The 21,444-nt window shown below is 39.3% G+C and overlaps 1 protein-coding gene across 1 annotated transcript; it reads right to left on the bottom strand.

Annotated features, from left to right (window-relative positions):
* Positions 1-3,319: 3,319 nt before the first annotated feature.
* polr3glb (RNA polymerase III subunit GL b) lies at positions 3,320-20,990 on the bottom strand. Its single transcript, XM_083678301.1, has 8 exons — positions 20,683-20,990; positions 18,238-18,394; positions 17,047-17,176; positions 13,798-13,866; positions 9,291-9,347; positions 5,749-5,837; positions 5,385-5,498; positions 3,320-4,600 (listed from the first exon to the last, which is right to left on the bottom strand). Exons 2-8 carry the CDS (start codon positions 18,355-18,357, stop codon positions 4,514-4,516), a joined length of 666 nt encoding a protein of 221 aa, XP_083534427.1. The 5' UTR covers positions 18,358-18,394; positions 20,683-20,990; the 3' UTR covers positions 3,320-4,513.
* Between the last annotated feature and the right edge of the window lie 454 nt (positions 20,991-21,444).

Genomic DNA, 21,444 nt, shown 5'->3' with positions numbered 1-21,444 from the left:
GTTGAATGTGGACATTAAAATATTGGCTAAGGTGCTGGCGTGTAGACTAGAGACTGTTCTCCCCACAGTGATATTTGAAGACCAGACAGGCTTTATAAAGAACCGTCACTCCTTCACCAATATCCGTAGATTGTTAAACATCATTGGCTTGCCGAGCTCCCAAACAAGCCCTAAGGTGGTAGTTTCCTTAGATGCGGAAAAGGCTCTCTGTTCTTTACATTGGAACAATTTGGATTTGGGGAAAAAGTTCTATCTTGGATACGTTTGCTGTACACCTCTCCACAGGCATTTGTCTCAACTAACAACTCTCGTTCTAGGTTCTTCACCTTTACACGTGGGACACACCAGGGATGCCCTTTGTCCCCTCTGCTTTTCCCTGCCCCCATTGAACCCCTGTCTATTGCACTCAAAACCGATACTTTGTTCTCTGGGGTCAGGAGGGGGGGCACTGAGCACAGGGTGTCCCTTTATGCGGACGATCTACTGCTCTACATATCAGATCCAATGGCCAGTATCCCACGTATTCGATCTCTTCTCAATGTATTTGGAAGCTTTTCTGGTTACAAATTAAATCTACAGAAAAGTGAGTGCTTCCCAATCAATGATCAAGCCCGAAATATCTCCCAGTCCCTTCAGCCCTTCAATTTAACGAGCAATGGTTTTAAGTACCTGGGTATTAACATCACTCAGTCTCTCTGTTCTCTACGTGACCACAACTTTGGTGCATTAATAATGAGGGTGAAGGCTGATTTGCAGAGATGGAGTGGTCTACTACCCCTATCTCTAGCTAGCAGAGTACAGTCCATCAAAATGAATATGTTGCCCAGATATCTATACCTGTTCCAATGTCCCTTATTTCTCCCCAAATCGTTCTTCCTTTAACTGGACAGTATCATTTCCTCATTTATCTGGGAGGGCAAAAACCCAAGAATTAAATTGTCCTTGCTGCAGAGGGGCAGGGCGCAGGGAGGACTGGGCCTACCAAATTTGATGTTTTACTACTGGGCCGCCAACATTCACAAAATAGTCCTCTGGATGAGTGAACCGGATAATAGATGTTGTCAACTAGAGGCCAATTCTTGTTTGTCATCCTCCCTCGAGGCTTTAGCCTGCAGTGATATTCCATTCTCTCCATCAAAACATAGCACGAATTCAATTGTTATCTCAACGCTAAACATCTCGGGACAAATCAGAGGGAGGTTTGGGTGGACCTCACTCTCCATGTCAGCACCCATTTGTAATAATCATCTTTTCTTGCCTGCTAAACTAGATTCTGGGTATACTGCGTGTGGTAGAGAGGGTCTAAACAACTTACGCGGTTTATATATAGATAGTCAATTTGCGGAGTTTGGTGACCTATGTGATACCTATAATATGCACCACTTGGACCGATTTAGGTACTTTCAGATTTGGCACTTTGTAAAGACCCATTCCCCTACGTTTCCATAGTTGCCTCCTCCCTCGGGTATCGAACGTTTTCTCCCCCCAGCAAGGATGGATAAGGGCCATGTTTCATATCTCTATGAGGCTATTCCTTGTGAGGACACAGCGATAAGTAGAGTCAGGACAGATTGGGAAAGTGAACTGGGGATTACTTTTTCAGATGATTGGTGGGAACAGGCACTGGAAGGAGTTAACACCTCCTCCTCTTGTGCTAGGCTTAGTCTCATTCAGTTCAAAGTGCTTCACAGAATTCACTACAGTAAAGCCAGACTGTCCAAAATCTATCCCAATCTAACTGACAACTGTAACAGATGTTCCCATTCACCAGGGGACCTGTCCAATATGTTCTGGTCTTGCCCCAAGCTGGCAACATTTTGGAAGTCCTTCTTTAATGCCATCTCTGAGGTGCTGGAGATAACTATTTTACCTCGCCCCCAAATCGCCATTTTTGGGATCCCTGAGGAGGACGTGGTCTTAACCAAAAAACAGGCTAATGTGATATCCTTTACCTCACTGATTGCCCGCAGGAGGATACTATTACAATGGAAAGCGGAGCCACCCCCATAACCCATGTTATGGCTAACCGACGTGCTGTCCTTTCTAAATTTGGAAAAAAATTAATTTCCAATTCGAGGATACTCTTATCAATTTTACACACATTGGCAACCATTAATTTCATACGTAGAGAAACTATAATCATTGCCCCCCGATTGAGGGCATGTGGTGCGGGAGGTTAGTAGGAGGGGGACAGGGAATGTCTTGCGGGACTCTTGGTGGTTGTGGAGGTATTTTCATTTGTATAGGGTCATGCAGCCTTATTCTCGAAATATGGCTTTAAAGTGCACTTTTATTTATTTTGTAACAAAGTCCGTTCGTACACAGAGGCAGACGCAGTATAATGGCAAGGGAATGTTCCCGTTTATTCATAAAGTTTCTGGGGAATACTGTCCGTTGGCTTTCCAGCCTCCACTCTCTCACTCTCCTGTCTCGCCGTTCCCAGCTCACCTACTCAAATGACAAAGGCACACACATCTTAAGCACTAGCCAACGAGGTTTCATTTGCAACAGGTGTGCAACGAAACCTCGCCGACACACCCTGGCCACGGTCCTGTAGCTCCCTCTACAGGCCGAACGCTGCATGTCCCCCCCACATATTTATTTTCTATACTGTCTGGGTTTCTTCCAAAAATATTGTTTGTTATTATTAATATTTACTTATGTATTTTATTTTATTTATTTAAATTTGTTTTATTACTCTGATGCTGTTTTGTACTTACTTTTCTATTATTATTTTCATTATCTTTAAATGTCCATAGGGAGAACAGGGTAGGTTGAGGGGGTGATATGGAATGGAGGGGAGGCGAGAGGTGTTTGATGTTTAGGGGGAAAAAAAAGAGCCAAAGAGTCATCTATGATATGGTGTATATCACTGTCTGTTATCCTGTATTTGTACTCTTGGAATAAAAACTTTGTTTAAAAAAAAAAAAACACAGTAGAAAGCAATCACAGCTCTCCGTAAACCACTTCGCAGGCAAAAATATCTTGTCAAATGGTCAATCGTAATAATAATCACCCAAGTAGCAAGAAATAACACAAGTTTAGAGAGAAGAAGCGGCAGCCAAAGGAGCGGCAGCGTATTCTCACAACCCGGAAGCTAGAATTAATATGTCATATGTCAGTTTTGATAACTGCTTTTTTCCTGCCCTACAGTAATGTAAACATGGTGTATTGAGAGAGTGCATCATATAGCTGATGAAGTTATGTGCACTCTTTCAACCTTCAGCATTACTTTTTGGTATAAGCACCCTCCATGCGCTCGTCTGGTGTTTTCTTGAAACATTTGTTCACTGACGTAGACAACAACCCTGTGTTTAACAATGAGCTGCCATTTATTTATTTTTATATTTTTTTTACAAAGCAAAATTCTGCAATCAGCAAAGGGTATTTTATTAACATGAACTTTTTTAAAGAAAGTAACAAGGGAAAGTAACCAAGTCAAATCAACAAGCCATGACACCCACCGTCTCAGATTGTTCAGAAATGGTTTCTATTTCAGATAAGTATTCCTGTATAATTATTTTGTAGAAATATAGTTTAATCCCTGAGAAATAAGATAACTGATTGTACCCAGATTGCCCATTTTCATTTTCTGAGATTCATATAATATTCAATAGAATTCAAACCCCAAATCTGATTAGGAATCCAAACCAATGACCATTTTTTTGGATTCCTCATGTCTCAATCATGATCAGGTTGGACTTTGGTCCAAATCGGATCTGGAGTTAATTAATTCAATGTTGTATGAATGCCACAAAATGAAAATGGCCAATTTGGGTCCAATCAATTAATCTTATTTCTCAGGGATTAAACTATATTTCTACAAAATAATTATGCAGGAATACTTATCTTCTCTGTTTCTACCTAAACAAACCATTTCAGAACAATCTAAGATGGTGGCTGTCGAAATCTTCTTTTTGTTTGTTGATTTGACATGGAATGACCCACAGATATAAAAGTTATATTTTTTGGTACGATTCAACATTAAATACAGATTACACAAATATGTAGTACAATAAAATGTTAAAATGGACGTCTTACACCTTGATTTGATAAGTTCAATATGTACAGAATGTTTATACAAATTGATAAAAAAACACTAAAACTCTAAAAAATCATTGTGCAGGCTCTAAGATGGGGAATGGCTGGTGTTTGGAGACCTACATTAGCTTCTGAGTAATGACATGCTTAGATAAAACCACCACACTTAAAGCCATTTAAAAAGCATAACATGCCATGCCATGTAAGAGATCAATCTTACTATCAAACTATTACATTCAGCTCTGGAGTGTCGCATATCTTTTGTATGGACTTCTTCAGTCCTCGCTGTGCTCAGTCTTATATACTAACCCTCGATCTCTTAGGCACTTGTGTAGGTCTGAGAAGATTGGATAGATGTGAGCAGTATGCTTGTTAGCTCCATTGTGCCCTCTGATAGTCATATCCAATCCTCCCAGGTTTACACAAGTGCATAGGGGGTAGGAAATTGATTTGAGATCAAGGAGGGTATGCATCAGTAAATGGCCTCATCCATGTTGTCATCACTATCCCCTCCGAACTCCTCTCCATTGTCAAAGTATGACATGATGTAGTCTGTCTCCTGCAGGGACACATTACATTTCAGGACACATTCAATGCGACTGTAAAAACAAATGCCTGTCAAAGGGGACAACCACCCTATGAACTATCTGAGTCAGTGAAAGAAGGATTTTAGGGGCGTGGCCTCTCACATAAATGGTTTTAAGTCAAATAATAATTAATATATAATTAATAATAATATAATTAAATATAATAATAATTAATCTTATCATGATGAAACTTGTTGCACAGGTCCATTAGGCTATTTTAGTCATACCCTTAAATCCACATGCAAATCAACCAAAAGGGGGCGCCATTGATCGATATTTCCATATCTCTTGATGTGGTTCATCAAATGTCATGAAATTTGGTACACATGCCCTGGGGTACAGTCTTAACAAACATCTTAAACATGGTCATGATTGACCATACTGTTGGCTTGTGGGTGTGGTCCATCATATAAATGCATATGAATCAAAGACGGAGGGCACTATCATTAGGAAACTTGGAATGCAAGACCTCTATAAGGAACAACATCAAATGTGATGCCAATCCACCCAAGCGGAGCTAAATGGTGGTGCTGTGAAGGCGAATAAACATAAATGCTGATAAACAAAGACAGTCTACCTATCTCAATAAACCTGGTAGACATCTCCAAGGTTCTCCCTTGACCATTCTCAGACAGCTGCTTGATCCCATGACCTTGCCATGAGGCCGTTAATCAGTGTTTGCAGTATTAATTTGTATTATTTCAAATATTATGTGAACACAGGTCTGTTCTGAGGTAGATAGAAAAGGATGCTTACCTCCTCAAACTCCTCATCGTACTCCTCCTCTCCATCCTGCTCCTCCTCCTCCGGCTTTTTCTTCTCCCCTTCCTCTTCATCTGAGCTCACCTCCTCCTCTTTCTTCTCGAGCGTCTGAAAGATTAAGCAAATGCATACAAGGTAACTGAAGATATTAAGCCAAAGATCAAATACTCAAAACTTGCAGCTAAATTACAGTTATTCCCTTGTTCTCACATACAGATTTCTAAGGACTCTTTATGTACATCATTGCACACATACACGCACACACGCAGTCTGTGAAAAGTGTATTGATTTAAGTTATGTGCCTATAATGAATGAGTAAACTTCTAACCTCCTGTCTGTGTTGGGGACGGGATCCTACCTCTAGTTTACGGATTATCTCCTCTTTGTCCATTCGGGTCTTTTTACTGGGTTTGGGTCCCACTGGTGTCTCCAGAGTTAGAGAGGTATCTTGAATAGAGGGAAAGAAGAAAAAAAATAGAATCTTAAGGGAAAACCAAACTACTTCTGTCTCTCCCTCCCTGCTCTCCTCCTGTCATATAAAATGTAATTCATCCAAAATCTATATTTAGCCCTACATATAGAAAAGGGCAGATCATTTAGGAATAAGTAAACCAGTCTTGTCTTGAAGTGAAGAAGTGACTTTCTCTTATCTCTCTGTTCACATGGAAAGCATCCATCTCTCCAGAGAGAGGTGACCAATACAGACACCTTTCTACAGTGCATAAATAGGAGAAGAGCTAGTGTGTGAAGGCAATATGCTATAAAAGACATTCAAAACAATGCAGCAAAATAAATCACGCAAAGTCACATGACATAGGGGTGGGTGGTAAATCGGTATGAAAGTATATACAGTGCCCTGTGTAAGTAATGGGACAGTGAAGCATTTCTTCTTATTTTGACTCTACACTCCAAAAGTTTGAAAACAAACAATTACTATGAGGTTAAAGTAGAGATTATCAGATCTTATTTTATAGTATTTGTGTACATATTGGTTTCAAAATTCAGAAATTACAACGCCTTTTATTCCCCCTATTTCAGGGTACCCAAAAGTGATAGGATAATTGATTGACAGGTGTTTCTAGTTCGTCACGTGTGTTCGGTCACATCATTTATGGAGTCAGCTCTCAATGTCTCAAAGTAGTATTGATTCTAGGCTTTGCGTTTGCCTTTGAAATCTGCTATTGGTGTCTGTCAACATGAGGACGAAAGAGACATCTATGAAAGTCAGGGAAGCCATTATGAGGCTGAAATATTAGAAAAATCAGAAACATAGCCAAAACCTTAAACTTACCAAAATCAATGTTTTGGAACATTGTTACAAGGAAAGAAAGCACTGTGAGCTCAGAAATCTCAAACAGCCTGGTAGGCCAAGGAAGACTTCTACAGTGGATGACCGAAGAATACTCACAATGACTAAGACAATCCCCAAAACAACTGCCTCACAGATCAGGAACAATCTCCAGGAGGTAGGTGTGAATGTGAGACTACTGAGAACTACAGTGACTACAATGCAAGGTGCAAACCACAAAAAACATAATGGCCAGGTTACGGTTTGCTAAAAAGTACTTAAAAGAGCCTGCAGGGCTCTAGAAAAAGGTCTTGTTGAAAGATTAAGATGTACCGGAGTGAAGTGTGGAGAAAAAAAGGAACTGCCTAATATCCACAGTATACCACCTCATCTGTTGAATATGGTGGAGGGGGTATTATGGCTAAGCCATGCATGGCTTCCACTGGAACTGGCTCACTTGTCTTCATTGATGATGGACTGTAACTGCTGATGGCAGCAGCAGGATGAATTCTGAAGTGTAAAGAGAAATCTTGTCTGCCAAAGTACAACCAAATGCTTCCAAGCTCATTAGACAGTGCTTCATCATACAGCAGGACAATGACCCGAAACATACTGGCATAGCAACTAGGGAGTCTTTCAGGGCCAAAAAGTAGAAAGTTGTTCACTGGCCAAGTCAATCTCCGGATTTAAATCATATTGAACATGCATTTAATTTGCTGAAGAGGAGATTTAAGGCAATACCTCCTCAAAACAAACAGCAACTGAAGATGGCTGCAGTATGGGGCTGGCAGAACATAGCCAGAGAAGATACCCAGCATCTGGTGGTGTCAATGGGTCACATACTTCAGGCAGTTATTGCATGCAAAGGATTGTAAATTCTGAATGGTGAAACTAATATGTGCACAAATACCATCAAATAAAAGCTGAGAATCTCTACATTAACCTCAGAGTAATTGTTTGATTTCAAATCCAAACTTTTGGAGTGTGGAGCCAAAAGAAGAAAACATGCTTCACTGTTCCATTATTTATGCAGGGCACTGGAGATGTTCAAGCCGAAGTCAAGTCTTTTTTCTTTTTGTCAAGTAGCAAAATTTGCAACTCGGGTAGGACTCAAGTCCAAGTCACTGCATTTTCAAAAGTCTGTAGACCTACTTGCCATACCTGTTACTATCTATGGTGGAGGACTTTGTGCAATGGTGCAAACTCAACCACCTACAACTCAACACTACTAAGACCAAGGAGATGGTGGTGGATTTCCGTAGGTCTAAGCCCGCTCTGCTACCAGTCTCCATTGAGGGAGTCAATGTGGAGGTGGTCAGCACATATAAGTATCTGGGGGTACACCTGGACAATAAACTGGACTGGTCAGCCAACACTGATGCGATCTACAAGAAAGGACAGAGCCGGCTGTACTTCCTGAGGAGGCTGCGGTCCTTCAATGTCTGCAGCAAACTCCTAGGGATGTTTTACCAGTCTGTGGTCGCCAGCGTTCTCTTCTATGCAGTGGTGTGCTGGGGAGGAAGCACTAAGAAGAGGGATGCCGGGCGACTGGACAGGCTGGTAAGGAAAGCTGGCTCTGTTGTGGGAGCTGAACTGGAGAGCATCACTTCAGTAGCGGAAAAAAGAACTCTGAGCAAACTGCTCACCATCATGGACAATGGTCATCCACTGTACAACACCATCATCCAGCGGAAGAGCTTGATCAGCTGGAGACTACGAGCACTGACATGCAAAACTGACAGACTGAGTAAATCATTTGTCCCCAGAGCCATACAATTATACAATATGTCAATCAAAGGCAAAGAGATGGACTTCTCTGCATAACCTCCACCCTCTGTATCACATCACTGTCCTGTACCTTACTGTTTCACCTCACTGGCTATGCTAGCCCTTATACACAGCCCCTACCTCCCTCCACCAGCCTGGACTAAATGCACTTTAAAATCTAGTATTGACTGTTACTGACTGACTGACTGTTATCTTTTTCTTCCTATGTTTACATTGTACACTATAATGGCCATATTTATCTATTGTTGTGTTCTTCAATCCATCTCTGCGCTGCCACAGGCCTCTCCTAACAGGTCCACATTATTACCTTATTTAGCCCATATTTAATATTTAATATTTAATGCTGGTCTCCTGACCTATAATTGCACTGTCTTGCCTTACCTTTTGCACCTCACCAAATCATACTTGAACTATCTTGTACCACAGGGTCAGTCCCTGCCCGGTCACCCTTATCATACAGCCTCAGCACATTAATGTGGACTTGTTTGTTACTTAGTATTTAGTATATTTTTCTCAGTATCTTTATTCTTATCTGTCTATAGTATTCATATAGACTTCCTGTTTACAATCCTGCTTATGTTGTATGTTGTATGTGTATGTGATGTCTCTATGTCTTTAAGCTACTTGGAACCTGAATTTCCCCTAGGGATAAATAAAGTTTCTATCTATCTATCTATCTAGTTCAGGTAATAATTACATATATCGTGATATGATCAACATTGTTCAAAATTGGTATGACATGATGGCCATATTATGACATGACAAAAATATGTCAATAGGTCAATTGTTAAAAGTATTAATCTAACTTTGTAAAACCCACTTACTCTCTTTCTGGGGTTTTCTGACGCGGATTCGTAGTTCTTTGGGCAGCCTTTTCCAGTCTGAAGTCATGTGGGAGAGAGGTGGGGGGGGCACATTAATTGCACTCTTATACACACACAATATTATTTTCAGACAGAGATCCCCAAATCAGAAAGATGCAGGGCAGGTTCCCATCCGGTAAAGTTGAAGGACAGAAACCCTACGTCATATTCCCAACCATCAATTGACATGGTTTGGGTCACTTGAAAGCTTTGATCTGAATTTTACACACTCAATTGTGGCTGACACCACTGAAATGGAGTTACAAGTGATTGCATGGGCATTTTTTTAAATATTTAAACTGCTAAATGCAGCGTTAGCAAGGGCATATGGGTTGCTTTTGGTATGGGAAAGAACTATCAGGAGATTTGTGTCAATACCATTTGTGAAAAGCCTGGGAGGCAAAAGAGTCAGGCTTTACCAGGATTCCACTCATTTACAGGCTGTGATACCACATCCCAATTTCATGGACTGCTTGGGCAGTATGGAAGTCATTTCCTGAGGTGACTACTGCCTTCATTGGCAGATCAACCACTTCAACCCCTCAGTCTGGAATCACCTAATTATGCATTGCTACAGAGATATATGTGTGTTCTGTCAAGGACGTAAGGAAAGAACTATTTTCCCAAAATATTTCACAATAGAAAATATCTCCCCAACACAGGTTGCAGTACTGCAGCATTCAGATCAAGCATTCGGTCAACAAGCCTAAAATCACTTCAATCTGCACCTTCACTAGAACGTGAAGGATGGCCTAAAACTGATAATACTTGTTCACCTTTGTGGACACTTTCCAAAGCTACCAAAGCTTGCAGAACTATTGAGGTGTTGTGCAAAAGTGAACCCCTCTGTTCCAGGAAGTGTCGATGCCAGGATGCTGCATTACAATGCACTGCTGGGCCCTACGTCTTTATTCAATAAAAATTTGAACTAGATGTTCTAGATGTTATTTGACACATTTTCATATTATTTTATGATACTTTGACTTAATTAAGTAGTTTTAATAGCACTAAGGATAGTTACAATATATTTCCTTATAGTGTAACTCTCTTCACGTTACTGATAGAATTGGGCACCCCTTCGAGGATGTTTTTATTAGAGCCCAACAGATACAGTATATCACAGATATTATCAGCTGATATTGGCCTTTTACAGAAATATCTGTATCGGCATATATTCTTCCGATAATACAGCAATACAGCACCAAAGATGTGCGTCAGTCTCACATTATGAAATTATCCAAAATATAAATAATAATTGGGTTTTTCCAGAGCAAAATATATACTTGTTTATTGGCTTTTGCTGTCACTGGAGTGCCTACTGAAGTGGCAGAATTTAGCAAAGTAATGCACAGTTGCTAACTAAAAGGATGTTCACTGAACAAGAGAGTTATTTGGCATAAAGAGTCACACAATAAGATATTATTTACCAATCACAAGTAGCTTGGGTGTGTGGTTCCAATCAACCATATCAGCATGGACTGCACGACATTCTCTTGAACAGAGCCGAATTTACCACTTTGATAAAGTTTGTCTTGGGGAGGGCTGGGATAAACCATTACTGGAAATTACAGTGGTTGGCAACCAGAAAGTGCAGGGGGTATTCTAACAGTATGTTTTAAGAATGCTTTTCACTGTGCATTTTTGTATGTTTTTGCAAATAAAATATAACTGAGTATAAAAAAAATAATTCAGTGGATGACAAACTGACACAACAAATTAGATTGAACAACAAATCACTGATATCAATATGCAGTGCACTGAACAATGTGAAATTCTCATTTGGCACAGTACAAGTAACTCTGCAAATAAAATAAATAAATGTTGCTCTATTTATCAATGGAGATCATTTCAGGTCATTATTGAGATATGGATTTTTGCCTAATCAGCATTAAGAGCATCTTTTTGCCATTGTTTTATGAAAACAAAAAAGGGTGCAAAAAAGGAATTCTGGAAAAAATAATAATATTGGCAGATAGATCGGTTATCTGTGAATTTTGTGAATTTATTTTTTATAAATCGGCATCGGACCCAAAAATCCAGTATCAGTTGGGCTCTTGTTTTTATATCACCTAAGGAGTAACTGTACCAATTGCCACGCTTTAATCTGCCGCATAAGAATTTGTTTGCTAATGCACAGAGTAAGTGTACCATTTTTTTTCCACTAATGCACCGGATATAGAGATTAATGCCAATATTATTGTAAATAAATAAATAGAGTACAACTCACAAATGTGTACCATGATCTGTGGACAAAAAGCACAAAGCACAAATATAATTTACTATCCACACACAAACACCTCTTCATTTGAATTTGTAAACCTTAATTTTAATAAATGCAAAATTATATGTAAAAATGGCTAAAGATGTGAATACATGCTCTTACATTCGCAAACAAATGTCACGATGTATAAAAATGAAAGCAGTGACAAATCTTTCCAAAGTTATAAATAAAAACATGCTTTGTGTAGGTATTCCATCATTTCAATACTACTATAATACTTTAGTGTTAGGACTGTCAAATCTGCATTTGCCGATCAAATTTCCAAAAATTGGTTTTCATTTGTTTACAGAATTTTGGCACTTAACATCCTGCGTTTTCATGGAGAAATTATTATGCATTATTCACAAATGCATCTCAACTATAAAATCTTTGCTCAACCCTGTGTCCGTTGTCATGGTTACCTGACTGTGACACACACACACACCAGTCAGAGAAAGTGCAATTAGTTCTAAAATTCTCTGGTGCAATTCAATGCTTTTATTTCATCACATTCAGTATGTAGGTTTTGACATTTTCTTGCGTTTAGTTTGCCTGTTACCTATGAAAAGTTCACTGTGTGTGGACTAATTGTATTGTTCTGAATAAAGCTTTGCTAAGTCAAACATTCGTCAATGATCATCATTTCAAGTGACAAGCTAGCCACTTTGCTAGCAATGCTGTAGGGCTAGCAATGGGAACTTAAAGAAACTCAACAGAAAAACAAGCATCTTTGTTAAAATGCCAGCTTTAGGGTCGTCCCAAGGACTCCACTTGATCTACATGTTGCATAGCTGTCGTATTCTGTTTATACTTTTCCAAACGATGACAATGACCAAAATTGATGTTGGCCAACAATGAAATGTTCAACATGTGTTTGTTCAAATGACAGTTGCCCTCTGAGTATAAACTGTTGTAAAAATCGATGGTATAAACCAAGTCAACGCGAAATGACGTCTTGCAAGAAGCCATTCCAGCCTACAGCTTCCGCCAAATGTTATAGTTGAATAGAGATAGCCAACGGAGATTAATTTCTGGATAATTTCTCTATAAACACGCAAAATTTGTTTGCACGTGTAAGAGCATTTATTCACATATCTTTAGCCATATTTATATTACATTTTTTATGTATTAAAATAATGGTTTACAAATCAAAAACTGTTTGTGTGGATAGTAAATTACATATTTGCCTTAGTGTTTTTTGTTTACGGATCATGGTACACATTTGTGAATTGAATTCTATTCATTTAATATTGGCAATAATCTCCATAACCGGACTTGTACTGCATCTTTATAGATGCAATTGCCATGAGAATAACATACAGAGCATCACACAATGGAGACAGACATTAATGCAGAAAGAGAGCATTTTAAAAGAAATGCAAAATAGGCAGGTACAAGGGAAAGGGAAAGGAGAGAGGGAAACTAGCGAGAATGAGCCACGGTGGACTAGAGTTGTGCACCTCAGGTCAAGAGGTTGTGTTCCAAGGCCATTGTGTTCAGTGGGGGAGAATGCATAATCACCATCTTCTCATGTAAATCATTCAAAGAAAAGTTGATATACATCCCTGTTGTAAGAATATTATGTTACTGGTGCAACTCAATTGTCTACCCGTTTACACGTATTTTGAGAATGTGATATATTGGCCTGTTTATGTTGGGGTATGGAACTACCAAAGATAAAACAAGTCAAGAATTTCTGCGGTCCTTAATCATTGCAATTGACCTGGTCTTTGCACAGTTTTGGGCTTATTTTGCAAAAGGAAAACTGAGCCCAGAGGTGAGTATGGTGCTTTGTGTATTGTGCTAGGCTCCTTTAAGTGACTTTTCAGCAGACAGTCAATCAATAGGTCATATTGAATGATATCTTAGCTGGCTTCAAAATGTGTTTCCAATTTGCATGGCTTTCCAAGAACAAAAGTATGGTTTTCACAAATTGCATTTTCCAATTGTATGAACAGTAAGAAACGGCCATTAGTGGTGCTGTACAACGTAGTGTATATGATTGCCTTTAAGTAAATGTAGGCATGCTATTTAAAGCCTTGTTCTTTGGCCAGTGACCCATGGGATAGGTAGACTGCTTGCTAATGATCTATAGAATGTGACATTTTAACACAATAAAGGGAATCCTAGGTTTGATCACAGTGCATTTTCCAGGATACAGTCAGTTTCAACCACTTTCAAGGTCACATTGGAGCTATGCTGACCCACCTGGAGTCCATTCAATGGTGTTGTCTGCAGGTTCACTGTTCTGGTATTTATCAGAGTACCGCTCCACATCTGGAAATCGCAGAAAAAGTGAGGAGATAAAACAAACATGGAACACACTGGGGCTAATGCTCAAGACTACGGTATGTATGACTGGCTACATTTCTACATAGGGATACATATACAGTGCTTTCGGAAAGTATTCAGTCCCCTTCACTTTTTCCACATTTTGTTGTGTTATAGACTGTTATAGACTAAATTGATAGACTAAAAAAAAATTGCAATCATTCCACACACAATACCCAAGAATGACAAAGCAAAAACAGGTTTTTAGAAATTTCAGTAAATTTATTAAAATGAGAAATACAGAAATACCTCATGTACATAAGTATTCAGACCCTTTGCTATGACACTCTAAAAATGAGCTAAAATGCAAAAATGTCATCAACAAACATCACTCAAAATTATCTTCCATCTTAATGCAAGGATAATAGTTCATGTAATTTTGGAATTAATATCTTTGTTTTTATAGGGTCTCTGATTTGCCTAGGAATCAATTACAGGAATCAATTGTGTGGAAAAGGTTGTTAATACTTTGTAATTTTAATATATTTACTGACATTTCTAAAAAAACTGTTTTCGCTTTGTCGTTCTGGGGTATTGTGTGTGCATTGATTACAAATTATTTTAATTTAATCTATTTTAAATTGAGTCTATAACACAACAAAATGTGTAAAAAGTGTCTGAATACTTTCCGAAGGCACTGTATACAGTGCCCTAATTATTGGGACAGTGAAAAAAAGTTTGGATTTGAAATCAAGCAATGACTGAGGTTAAACTATTGATTGTCAGCTTTTATTTCAGGGTAATTGTGTACATATTGGTTTCACCATTTAGAAACAACAAAACTTTGTATACATAGTCTCCCTATTTCATGGCACCAAAAGTATTGGGACAATTGGCTTGACAGGTGTTTCTGGTTAGTCAGGTGTTCCATCACATAATTTGTGCAGGCATAAAAGAGCTGTCAATGTCTAGTCTTGATTGTAGGCTTTACGTTTGCCTTTCAGAAGTCGACTATTGGTGTTTGTCAACATGAGGACCAAAGAGGTGTCAATTAATGTCAAGGAAGGCATTTTGAGGTTGAAAATCTGAAAACTTCAATCAGAAACAGCCAAAGCCTTAGGCTTTGAAACATCATTAAAAAGAAAGAAAGCACTAGTGAGCTCAGCAAAACGGCCTGGCCTGGTAGGCCAAGGAAAACCTCTACACTGGAAGACCGAAGAATGCTCATAATTTAGAAAAAAAACAAAAACAACTGTCCAACAGATCAGGAACATTCTCCAGCAGGCCGGCGTGGATGTGTCAGACACTACCATCTGCTGAATACAGAGCCGGGCATGAATATACAGGCGGCACCCAACTGATTGCCTGCAGTGCCCTTAAAATAAATTCAACCTCTACTGCCGCGGAAGTAAATGCGTTCTACAAAACATCCCTCACCGGTCCTTTGTTGAATGTGACAGAATGATGTGGGTCAGAATTAATTTTCATATCAGTCAAATGCAGATTTTACAAATTCCACTGTTGAAGAGAGGATGATCTCTGCGTTTTAGCAATACCAATATTATCTTCCAACAGCCAAAATTGAGCGTGGAGCGTATTTTAATAGTGATATTGTATAGAGAGTATACAGTGATATTGAAAATAACATGTTTGTACATATGCACCCATGATGCAAGAATTGCCACGACTGGCAGGGAAAAGTTGTCAGGCAAATTTACAGTAGCTTGCTGGCTAGTGTATTTACTATAGACCTATGAATACAAAAACTTAACTGAATAGGTTACCTGCTGGTGTCCTGGTTGTGCAAGAAGGGCTAGGCTATGGCATAATTTATAGAGATATTAGCGATGATAGCAGCTTCATCTAGTTTTGAAAGCTCTTTCTGGGAATCATTATGTTCCACTGTTATTTCAAAAGAGACTGAATGGTTACTCCTTGAAATAAATCTGGCAAATTAAGTCCATCTTGGGTTTTTGCAAATTAAATTAAGCTCTCTGTTCATTAAGTCTAGGTATCAGGTGGCATTTGCAATGGATATATTTTGTCTACCCCTGTTTAAGGCCAAATGTAACATTTCTCAGTAACATTTTTTAACAGACAACTTGCTTTAGGTATATTTACAATGTAAAAACCCTGCAGACTTAGTAATAACAATTGTTCCCACAAAACCAGTTTCTCTGGCCGCTTAAAATTATGCGATGGCCTCAGTGCCCTAACAAATTGTGGTCTTGCCCTAAACAATGAAATTCCAGGCCTTCTACAGAGGCTATATTGCACGGTGCAAACCAGTAGTTAGCCTCAAAAACAGGAACAAAGGTCTTGTGGATAAATGAGAAAATTGTACCAGAGTGATGCCATGAGGAAAGTGTAAAAAAAGGAACTGCCCAAGATCCACAGCCTGCCGCCTCATCTGTGAAATAGGGTGTTATGGCTTGGGCGTGTATGGCTGCCACTGGGTCATTACATGTCAAATCAACAAGTTATGACACCCACCATCTCAGATTGTTCTGACATTTTTTCTGTAGTTAGAAACAGAAACATATTCCTGAAACATTATTTTGTATAAATAAAGTTTCATCAGTGAGAAGTAAGCTAATTGACTGTATCCAAATTGGCCATTTTAATTTTCTGGGATTCATATAATATTCAACAGAAATCAAACCCCAAATCCGTTTTTGGACCGATGTCCGACGTGATGATGATTAAGACATAAATCCAAAACAAAAGTCCCAAAGTAACCCATGAACCCCCAAACTCCCTTCATTAGATGATTTTATTGCCAGTATGCAAATCAGTTCTCTATGTCTGAAAAGTAGTATGGTGTATGGTATGGTGACTAGGTTGTTACCCTGACCAATGATATTAGTCATTGAAGTTGTCTGTCTAATGGTCCATTATACAGTGTCATAGTGTCCTATGGATATTGTTTTAAAAATGTAAAATAGAAATCAAATTTAAAAAAAAATAAAAAAAATAATGGATGAGATAGCACAGCTAGAGCTTTTTATGTGTGAAACCAATATGTGCACAAATACCATCAATCTCTACTTTAACCTCATAGTAATTGTTTGATTGTTCAAATCCAAACTTTTGGAGTGTAGATCCGAAAGAAGAGAAAATGCTATTACTTACGCAGGACACTGCATCTACACAGCTTTAATTTTCTTTCTTTCTTCCCAGGCTTACCTTTCTTGGGGGCTGCTGGACGGACATAAAATGGCAGGATCTTCATGGCTCCTCTGAACTCCTGCTTCAGTGCCAACATGTACTCTGCTTCTTCTCCCATCACCAAGGGCACAGGTTTGTGTTCCATGGGCTATAGGGGCACAAAAACAGAACTCTCCACATTTCTGTCCAGAGAATATCCCTAAACATGCTCAAGGCATGCTTTCTTGACATTTCAAACCCCGTCAACCAAATTATTGTTTGGCCTCAATTAGTCTAATCCACACAGTGTGTAATATTATAGACCAATTGTGTAGAGTGACTGAGATTATGTTGTCCCATCGACTGTGCTTTTTCCTCTCCACCATTCAGCTTTGTAGATTGTCTCCCCAGACCTCAGGGTAGCAGTTTTGTTCCTCTCCATTTGCTCAGATTGTAATGACAACCTGATCCACACAGTGTGTAATTGATTCCTATGCAAACTAGACTATAAAAACAAAAGATATTCATTCCGAAATCACATTAACTATTATCCTTACACTCAGATGGACTCAATTCAACTTGTTGACATTTTTGCATTTGAGCACATTTTAAGAGTGTCATAACAAAGGGTCTGAATACTTAGGTACATGAGGTATTTCTGTATTTCAATTTTAATACATTTGCAAAATTTAAAAAAATGTGTTTTCGCTTTGTCATTGTGCAGTATTTTGTGTGGATTGATGACAAACCCACATTTTAAATTGAGTCTATAACACAACAAAATGTGGAAAAAGTGAAGGGGTCTGAATACTTTCCGAAGCCTCTGTTTAAAACTGCAACCCGCCCTTTTAGACAACTAAACCTAATTAGGATAGCAAGTGGTGTTACTCACTTAATTGCGGGCACTGACTGTTTGGGGCGGAATAGGACGTGCACAGGTGTTTTGTGACAGAGGTGCACAAGTGTGTGGAAAAAAATGGTTAAGTATGTTTTGTCTAAAGCTGTGGATTGCAGTTATATTGTTTTGAAAATATGATTTCTGGGTAGAATGGAGGATTTCATGTTTGCAATGAGGTATTGTAATCTGGGATTGAATGAACCCAGGACAAGTTTGAGCCATATGTGTGAAGCCCCATGGTAGCTATAGTAGGGTAGACTTGGACCTAATATACAGCTTTGAGGTCCTCTTGGGCTAGCTGTAGGATTACCATCCCATCACCCCTCACTCACAGGGAACAGTGGAGTAGGTTGGAGAATAGAGGGGGGCAGGTTCTCCCCTTTCCCAATTCCGACTGCCTCCATACTGAAGCTCATGTGCCCTCTGCCACGGCCGCGCCCCCGGCCCGCCATGATCCACCCAGAGACTGGCAGGGACAGCCAGCTGGATCTACCAGAGGAGGGAAATGCAAAGAGAGCCAATAGACAATGCATGACATTACTGGGGCATGAGTAGTTCCGAAGCGACACTCCTTTTGGGTATTTCCACAAAATATCTAAAATGCTGCTTAATAGCCATACAAATTTACTTTATACCTGTCATCACACAAAGCTACGGTGGAAAACTCTAAACATGACACTCCACATCACAATTGCATTTTCGTCTCTTAATTTACTCTAATATGGAGTGCCATGTTTAACCAATAATGCCCTCAAGGCCGTGATTTATCGTCAATACTGTCACAAGTAGGTGGAGTTCTTAGGCACGAGGTCCAGAGTGCCAACAAACCTCTACCAAGTGACAATATTGATGATAAATCATGGCGTTGAGAGCGTTATTGCTTTTATACAACGGTTATACAACAAATCTGAAAATCTTGACAAAAAAACAATGCTTTAAGTATTTATTTTGTAATAAGATTTTTCTGGTTTCTGTCCTGAGCTGAGAAATATAGTTCCAGAAACTACAAACGTTGTCAAGGGAACCTGATACACAAATCTACTGCAGCGTAGGAATATCCTGATCATGATTTAAGAGTGACCGTATCATTATTAAATCACGGCTTTGAACGCCTCTTGGCCAATCACAATGATTGTTTTCATCAACCCGTTGTATAATTGGAGTTTTCCACCGTGGCCTCGGGTAATGGCGGGTATAAAGATAATTTGTATAGTTATTAAGCGGCATTTTGGATATTTCGTGGGGCCGATGAAAAACCAAGATTATGGAGAGTACATGGAAAGGATAAGTGATACCGAAACAGGTAAGGGCACTCATGGCTGAATTAAGTCGCCATCTCCTGCCAGCCTAGCCCCAATTTATGACTAGAAGTACTACTTTTTATATTTGGATGTTGTTGACCTCTAGGCACAGGGGATGCAGGAATTTAGCTTCAAAGGTAGCAGACCGCTAAAGGACGACTCACATCATGGATTGTTTGACATTTCTACGAGTAAAATAGCCTTGCATTACGGTCGTGAAGTTTTATTATTAGATAGATATCATCATTTACCTCCCAACTGTGCTGTGATATGTTTGACCTTTATTCAGTTGATTTTTGAAAGGACCATAAATTACATGAGTTTGAGAAAACAATGTTAATGATAGCGAAGCTGGTGTGAATGCGGGGTCACGTGAGTGCAAGTGTTTTTCTTTCCGGTGGCCATCTTTCAGAAAACTGAATGAAATCAGGAAATGCCTGGGACAAACTAATTATTCCCAGTTTACTGAACCCCTATCTAAATCAAAACTTAACAACCGTAATGCAATACAAGGCGATTTTACTCGTGGAAATGTCTTTAGATCCGCGATGTGAGTCGTCGTTTAGCCGTCTGCTTTAAGTTAAGTCCATGCTCCTCTATACAGTCCTGTGAACAGATACTCGGAGACTTTGTTCTGTGTCGAAATAAAAATGACCCCGCCAAGACAGGAATAAAATCCGTCTTTCGCTGACTCTGATGGTTCATTGGTTGTCCCCATTAACGGGCATCAAGCTTGCCAAATGTCTCTTGCGAAGTCATTAAATAGCAAGTCGGGAGTTAGCTCGCTAACTGACCAAATCCCGAGTTGGAGTTAAAGTTAGTTAGCTAACTCCATTAGCTCGCTTAGTAGTATACCTCTCGATTTTCTGACGAACAATCAGAATGAGTGAAACAATGATTTTATTTCAAACCGTGGCTTTGCGGGGTCATTTTTAATTCGATACATGACAAAGTCTCCGACTATCCATAGTACATGACTGATGATGAGGATGCTACCCGGCTACTACTGTGTTTTGTGCCTACCAATCTGTGACTAGGCGTCAAGAACATCCAAATGTAAAAAGTAGTCATACGTCTTGCCACAGATTGGAGCTACCTCAAGCCATTAGGACGACACTAACCCAATCTCATGAAATGATATGGAGAGTGTCGTTTCGGAGCTAGTACAGCCAGAGCATAACGCCATGAGCTGAAACTAGTAGCTACAGTATTTGCTAGAACATTGCATCACTTTTCAACTGTCTGCGAATATTGATGACACACGTACCCACAAACAAAGATCATGTATCATAACTATGTTAACTACTAGGCTTCGTTAGTAATCGATTATAAACTCAAACTGGTAGTATAATTTGCTGCTAGCAAGCAAGACGACTAGCCATATATAAACTGCCTATTTAGCGAGTTAGCTCAACAAAATGGTATTAACTAATTAGGAATGTCATATTTTTCAAAGATTATCAAGCCCCTTCTTACCTAGAAGCGCCTAGCTTGAGTTCAAGGCTCGTAAGTTAGCGTTAACATCTGGAAGCTAACGTTATCTTGCTAGCTAGCTAGCTAGCTAGCTAACAAACAGTGGCTTGTCACACAGCTGTCAAATTGATTTCTCATAAGAAAAATATCCAGAACATGTGTACTCGTTGCTAGCTAGAAATCACGTCTTCCATAGTTCTCCACCGATGTAGTCATACTAAAGAAAATACTGCAAACAAACATCAAGAAGCAAATAAATGAATTCTGCGAGCTGTTATTGTTTACATTTTGCGCGTCTACACAATGGAGAGCCGCTCCGCCCCTACGGCTACGTCACTGGCCGTGTTTGAGAGTTGTGTTCTGAGCTCCAATCGAGGAACTTCGCCCACTTAGCTCGGGTGTATGTAAATTAGGATTTCTTCAAAATAAAAGCGCCCAAGTTAAACTTGTTTAAGCATTTAGAAATACTAAATATGGATGAAGGAACCACAAATGATATGTAACTATATCTAGGAATAACCATTTAATTCTCTCAATGTATTTTTTGTGTTTTTAAGGGTTTGTAATTCTTCTAATATCGTAATTACCCTGATGAACATATTATTTGCCAAGTGAGTTCTCACATGTTATTGTTGTGGTCGCATACACTCACCGGCCACTTTGTTAGGTACACCTTGCTAGTACCGGGTTGGACCCGCTTTTTCCTTCAGAACTGCCTTAATTCTTTGTGGCATAGATTCAACAAGGTGCTGGAAACATTCCTCA

This window comes from Argentina silus (assembly GCF_951799395.1).
Source record: "Argentina silus genome assembly, chromosome: 10".
In the NCBI taxonomy this organism is placed as follows: domain Eukaryota; kingdom Metazoa; phylum Chordata; class Actinopteri; order Argentiniformes; family Argentinidae; genus Argentina; species Argentina silus.
The sequence above is the reverse complement of the archived record's forward strand: the minus strand, read 5'-3'. Positions and strand labels throughout refer to the sequence as shown.

Bases quoted from the DNA above. Each gene is read 5' to 3' on its own strand.
- polr3glb (XM_083678301.1), bottom strand. From the start codon at position 18,357: ATGGCGGGCCGGGGGCGCGGCCGTGGCAGAGGGCACATGAGCTTCAGT. The intron at 17,177-18,237 runs GTGAGTGAGGGG...GTGCCCCTATAG, and splicing joins AACCTACTCCACTGTTCCCT to CCCATGGAACACAAACCTGT. The intron at 5,838-9,290 runs GTAAGTGGGTTT...CCTCTATTCAAG, and splicing joins CAGAAAACCCCAGAAAGAGA to ATACCTCTCTAACTCTGGAG.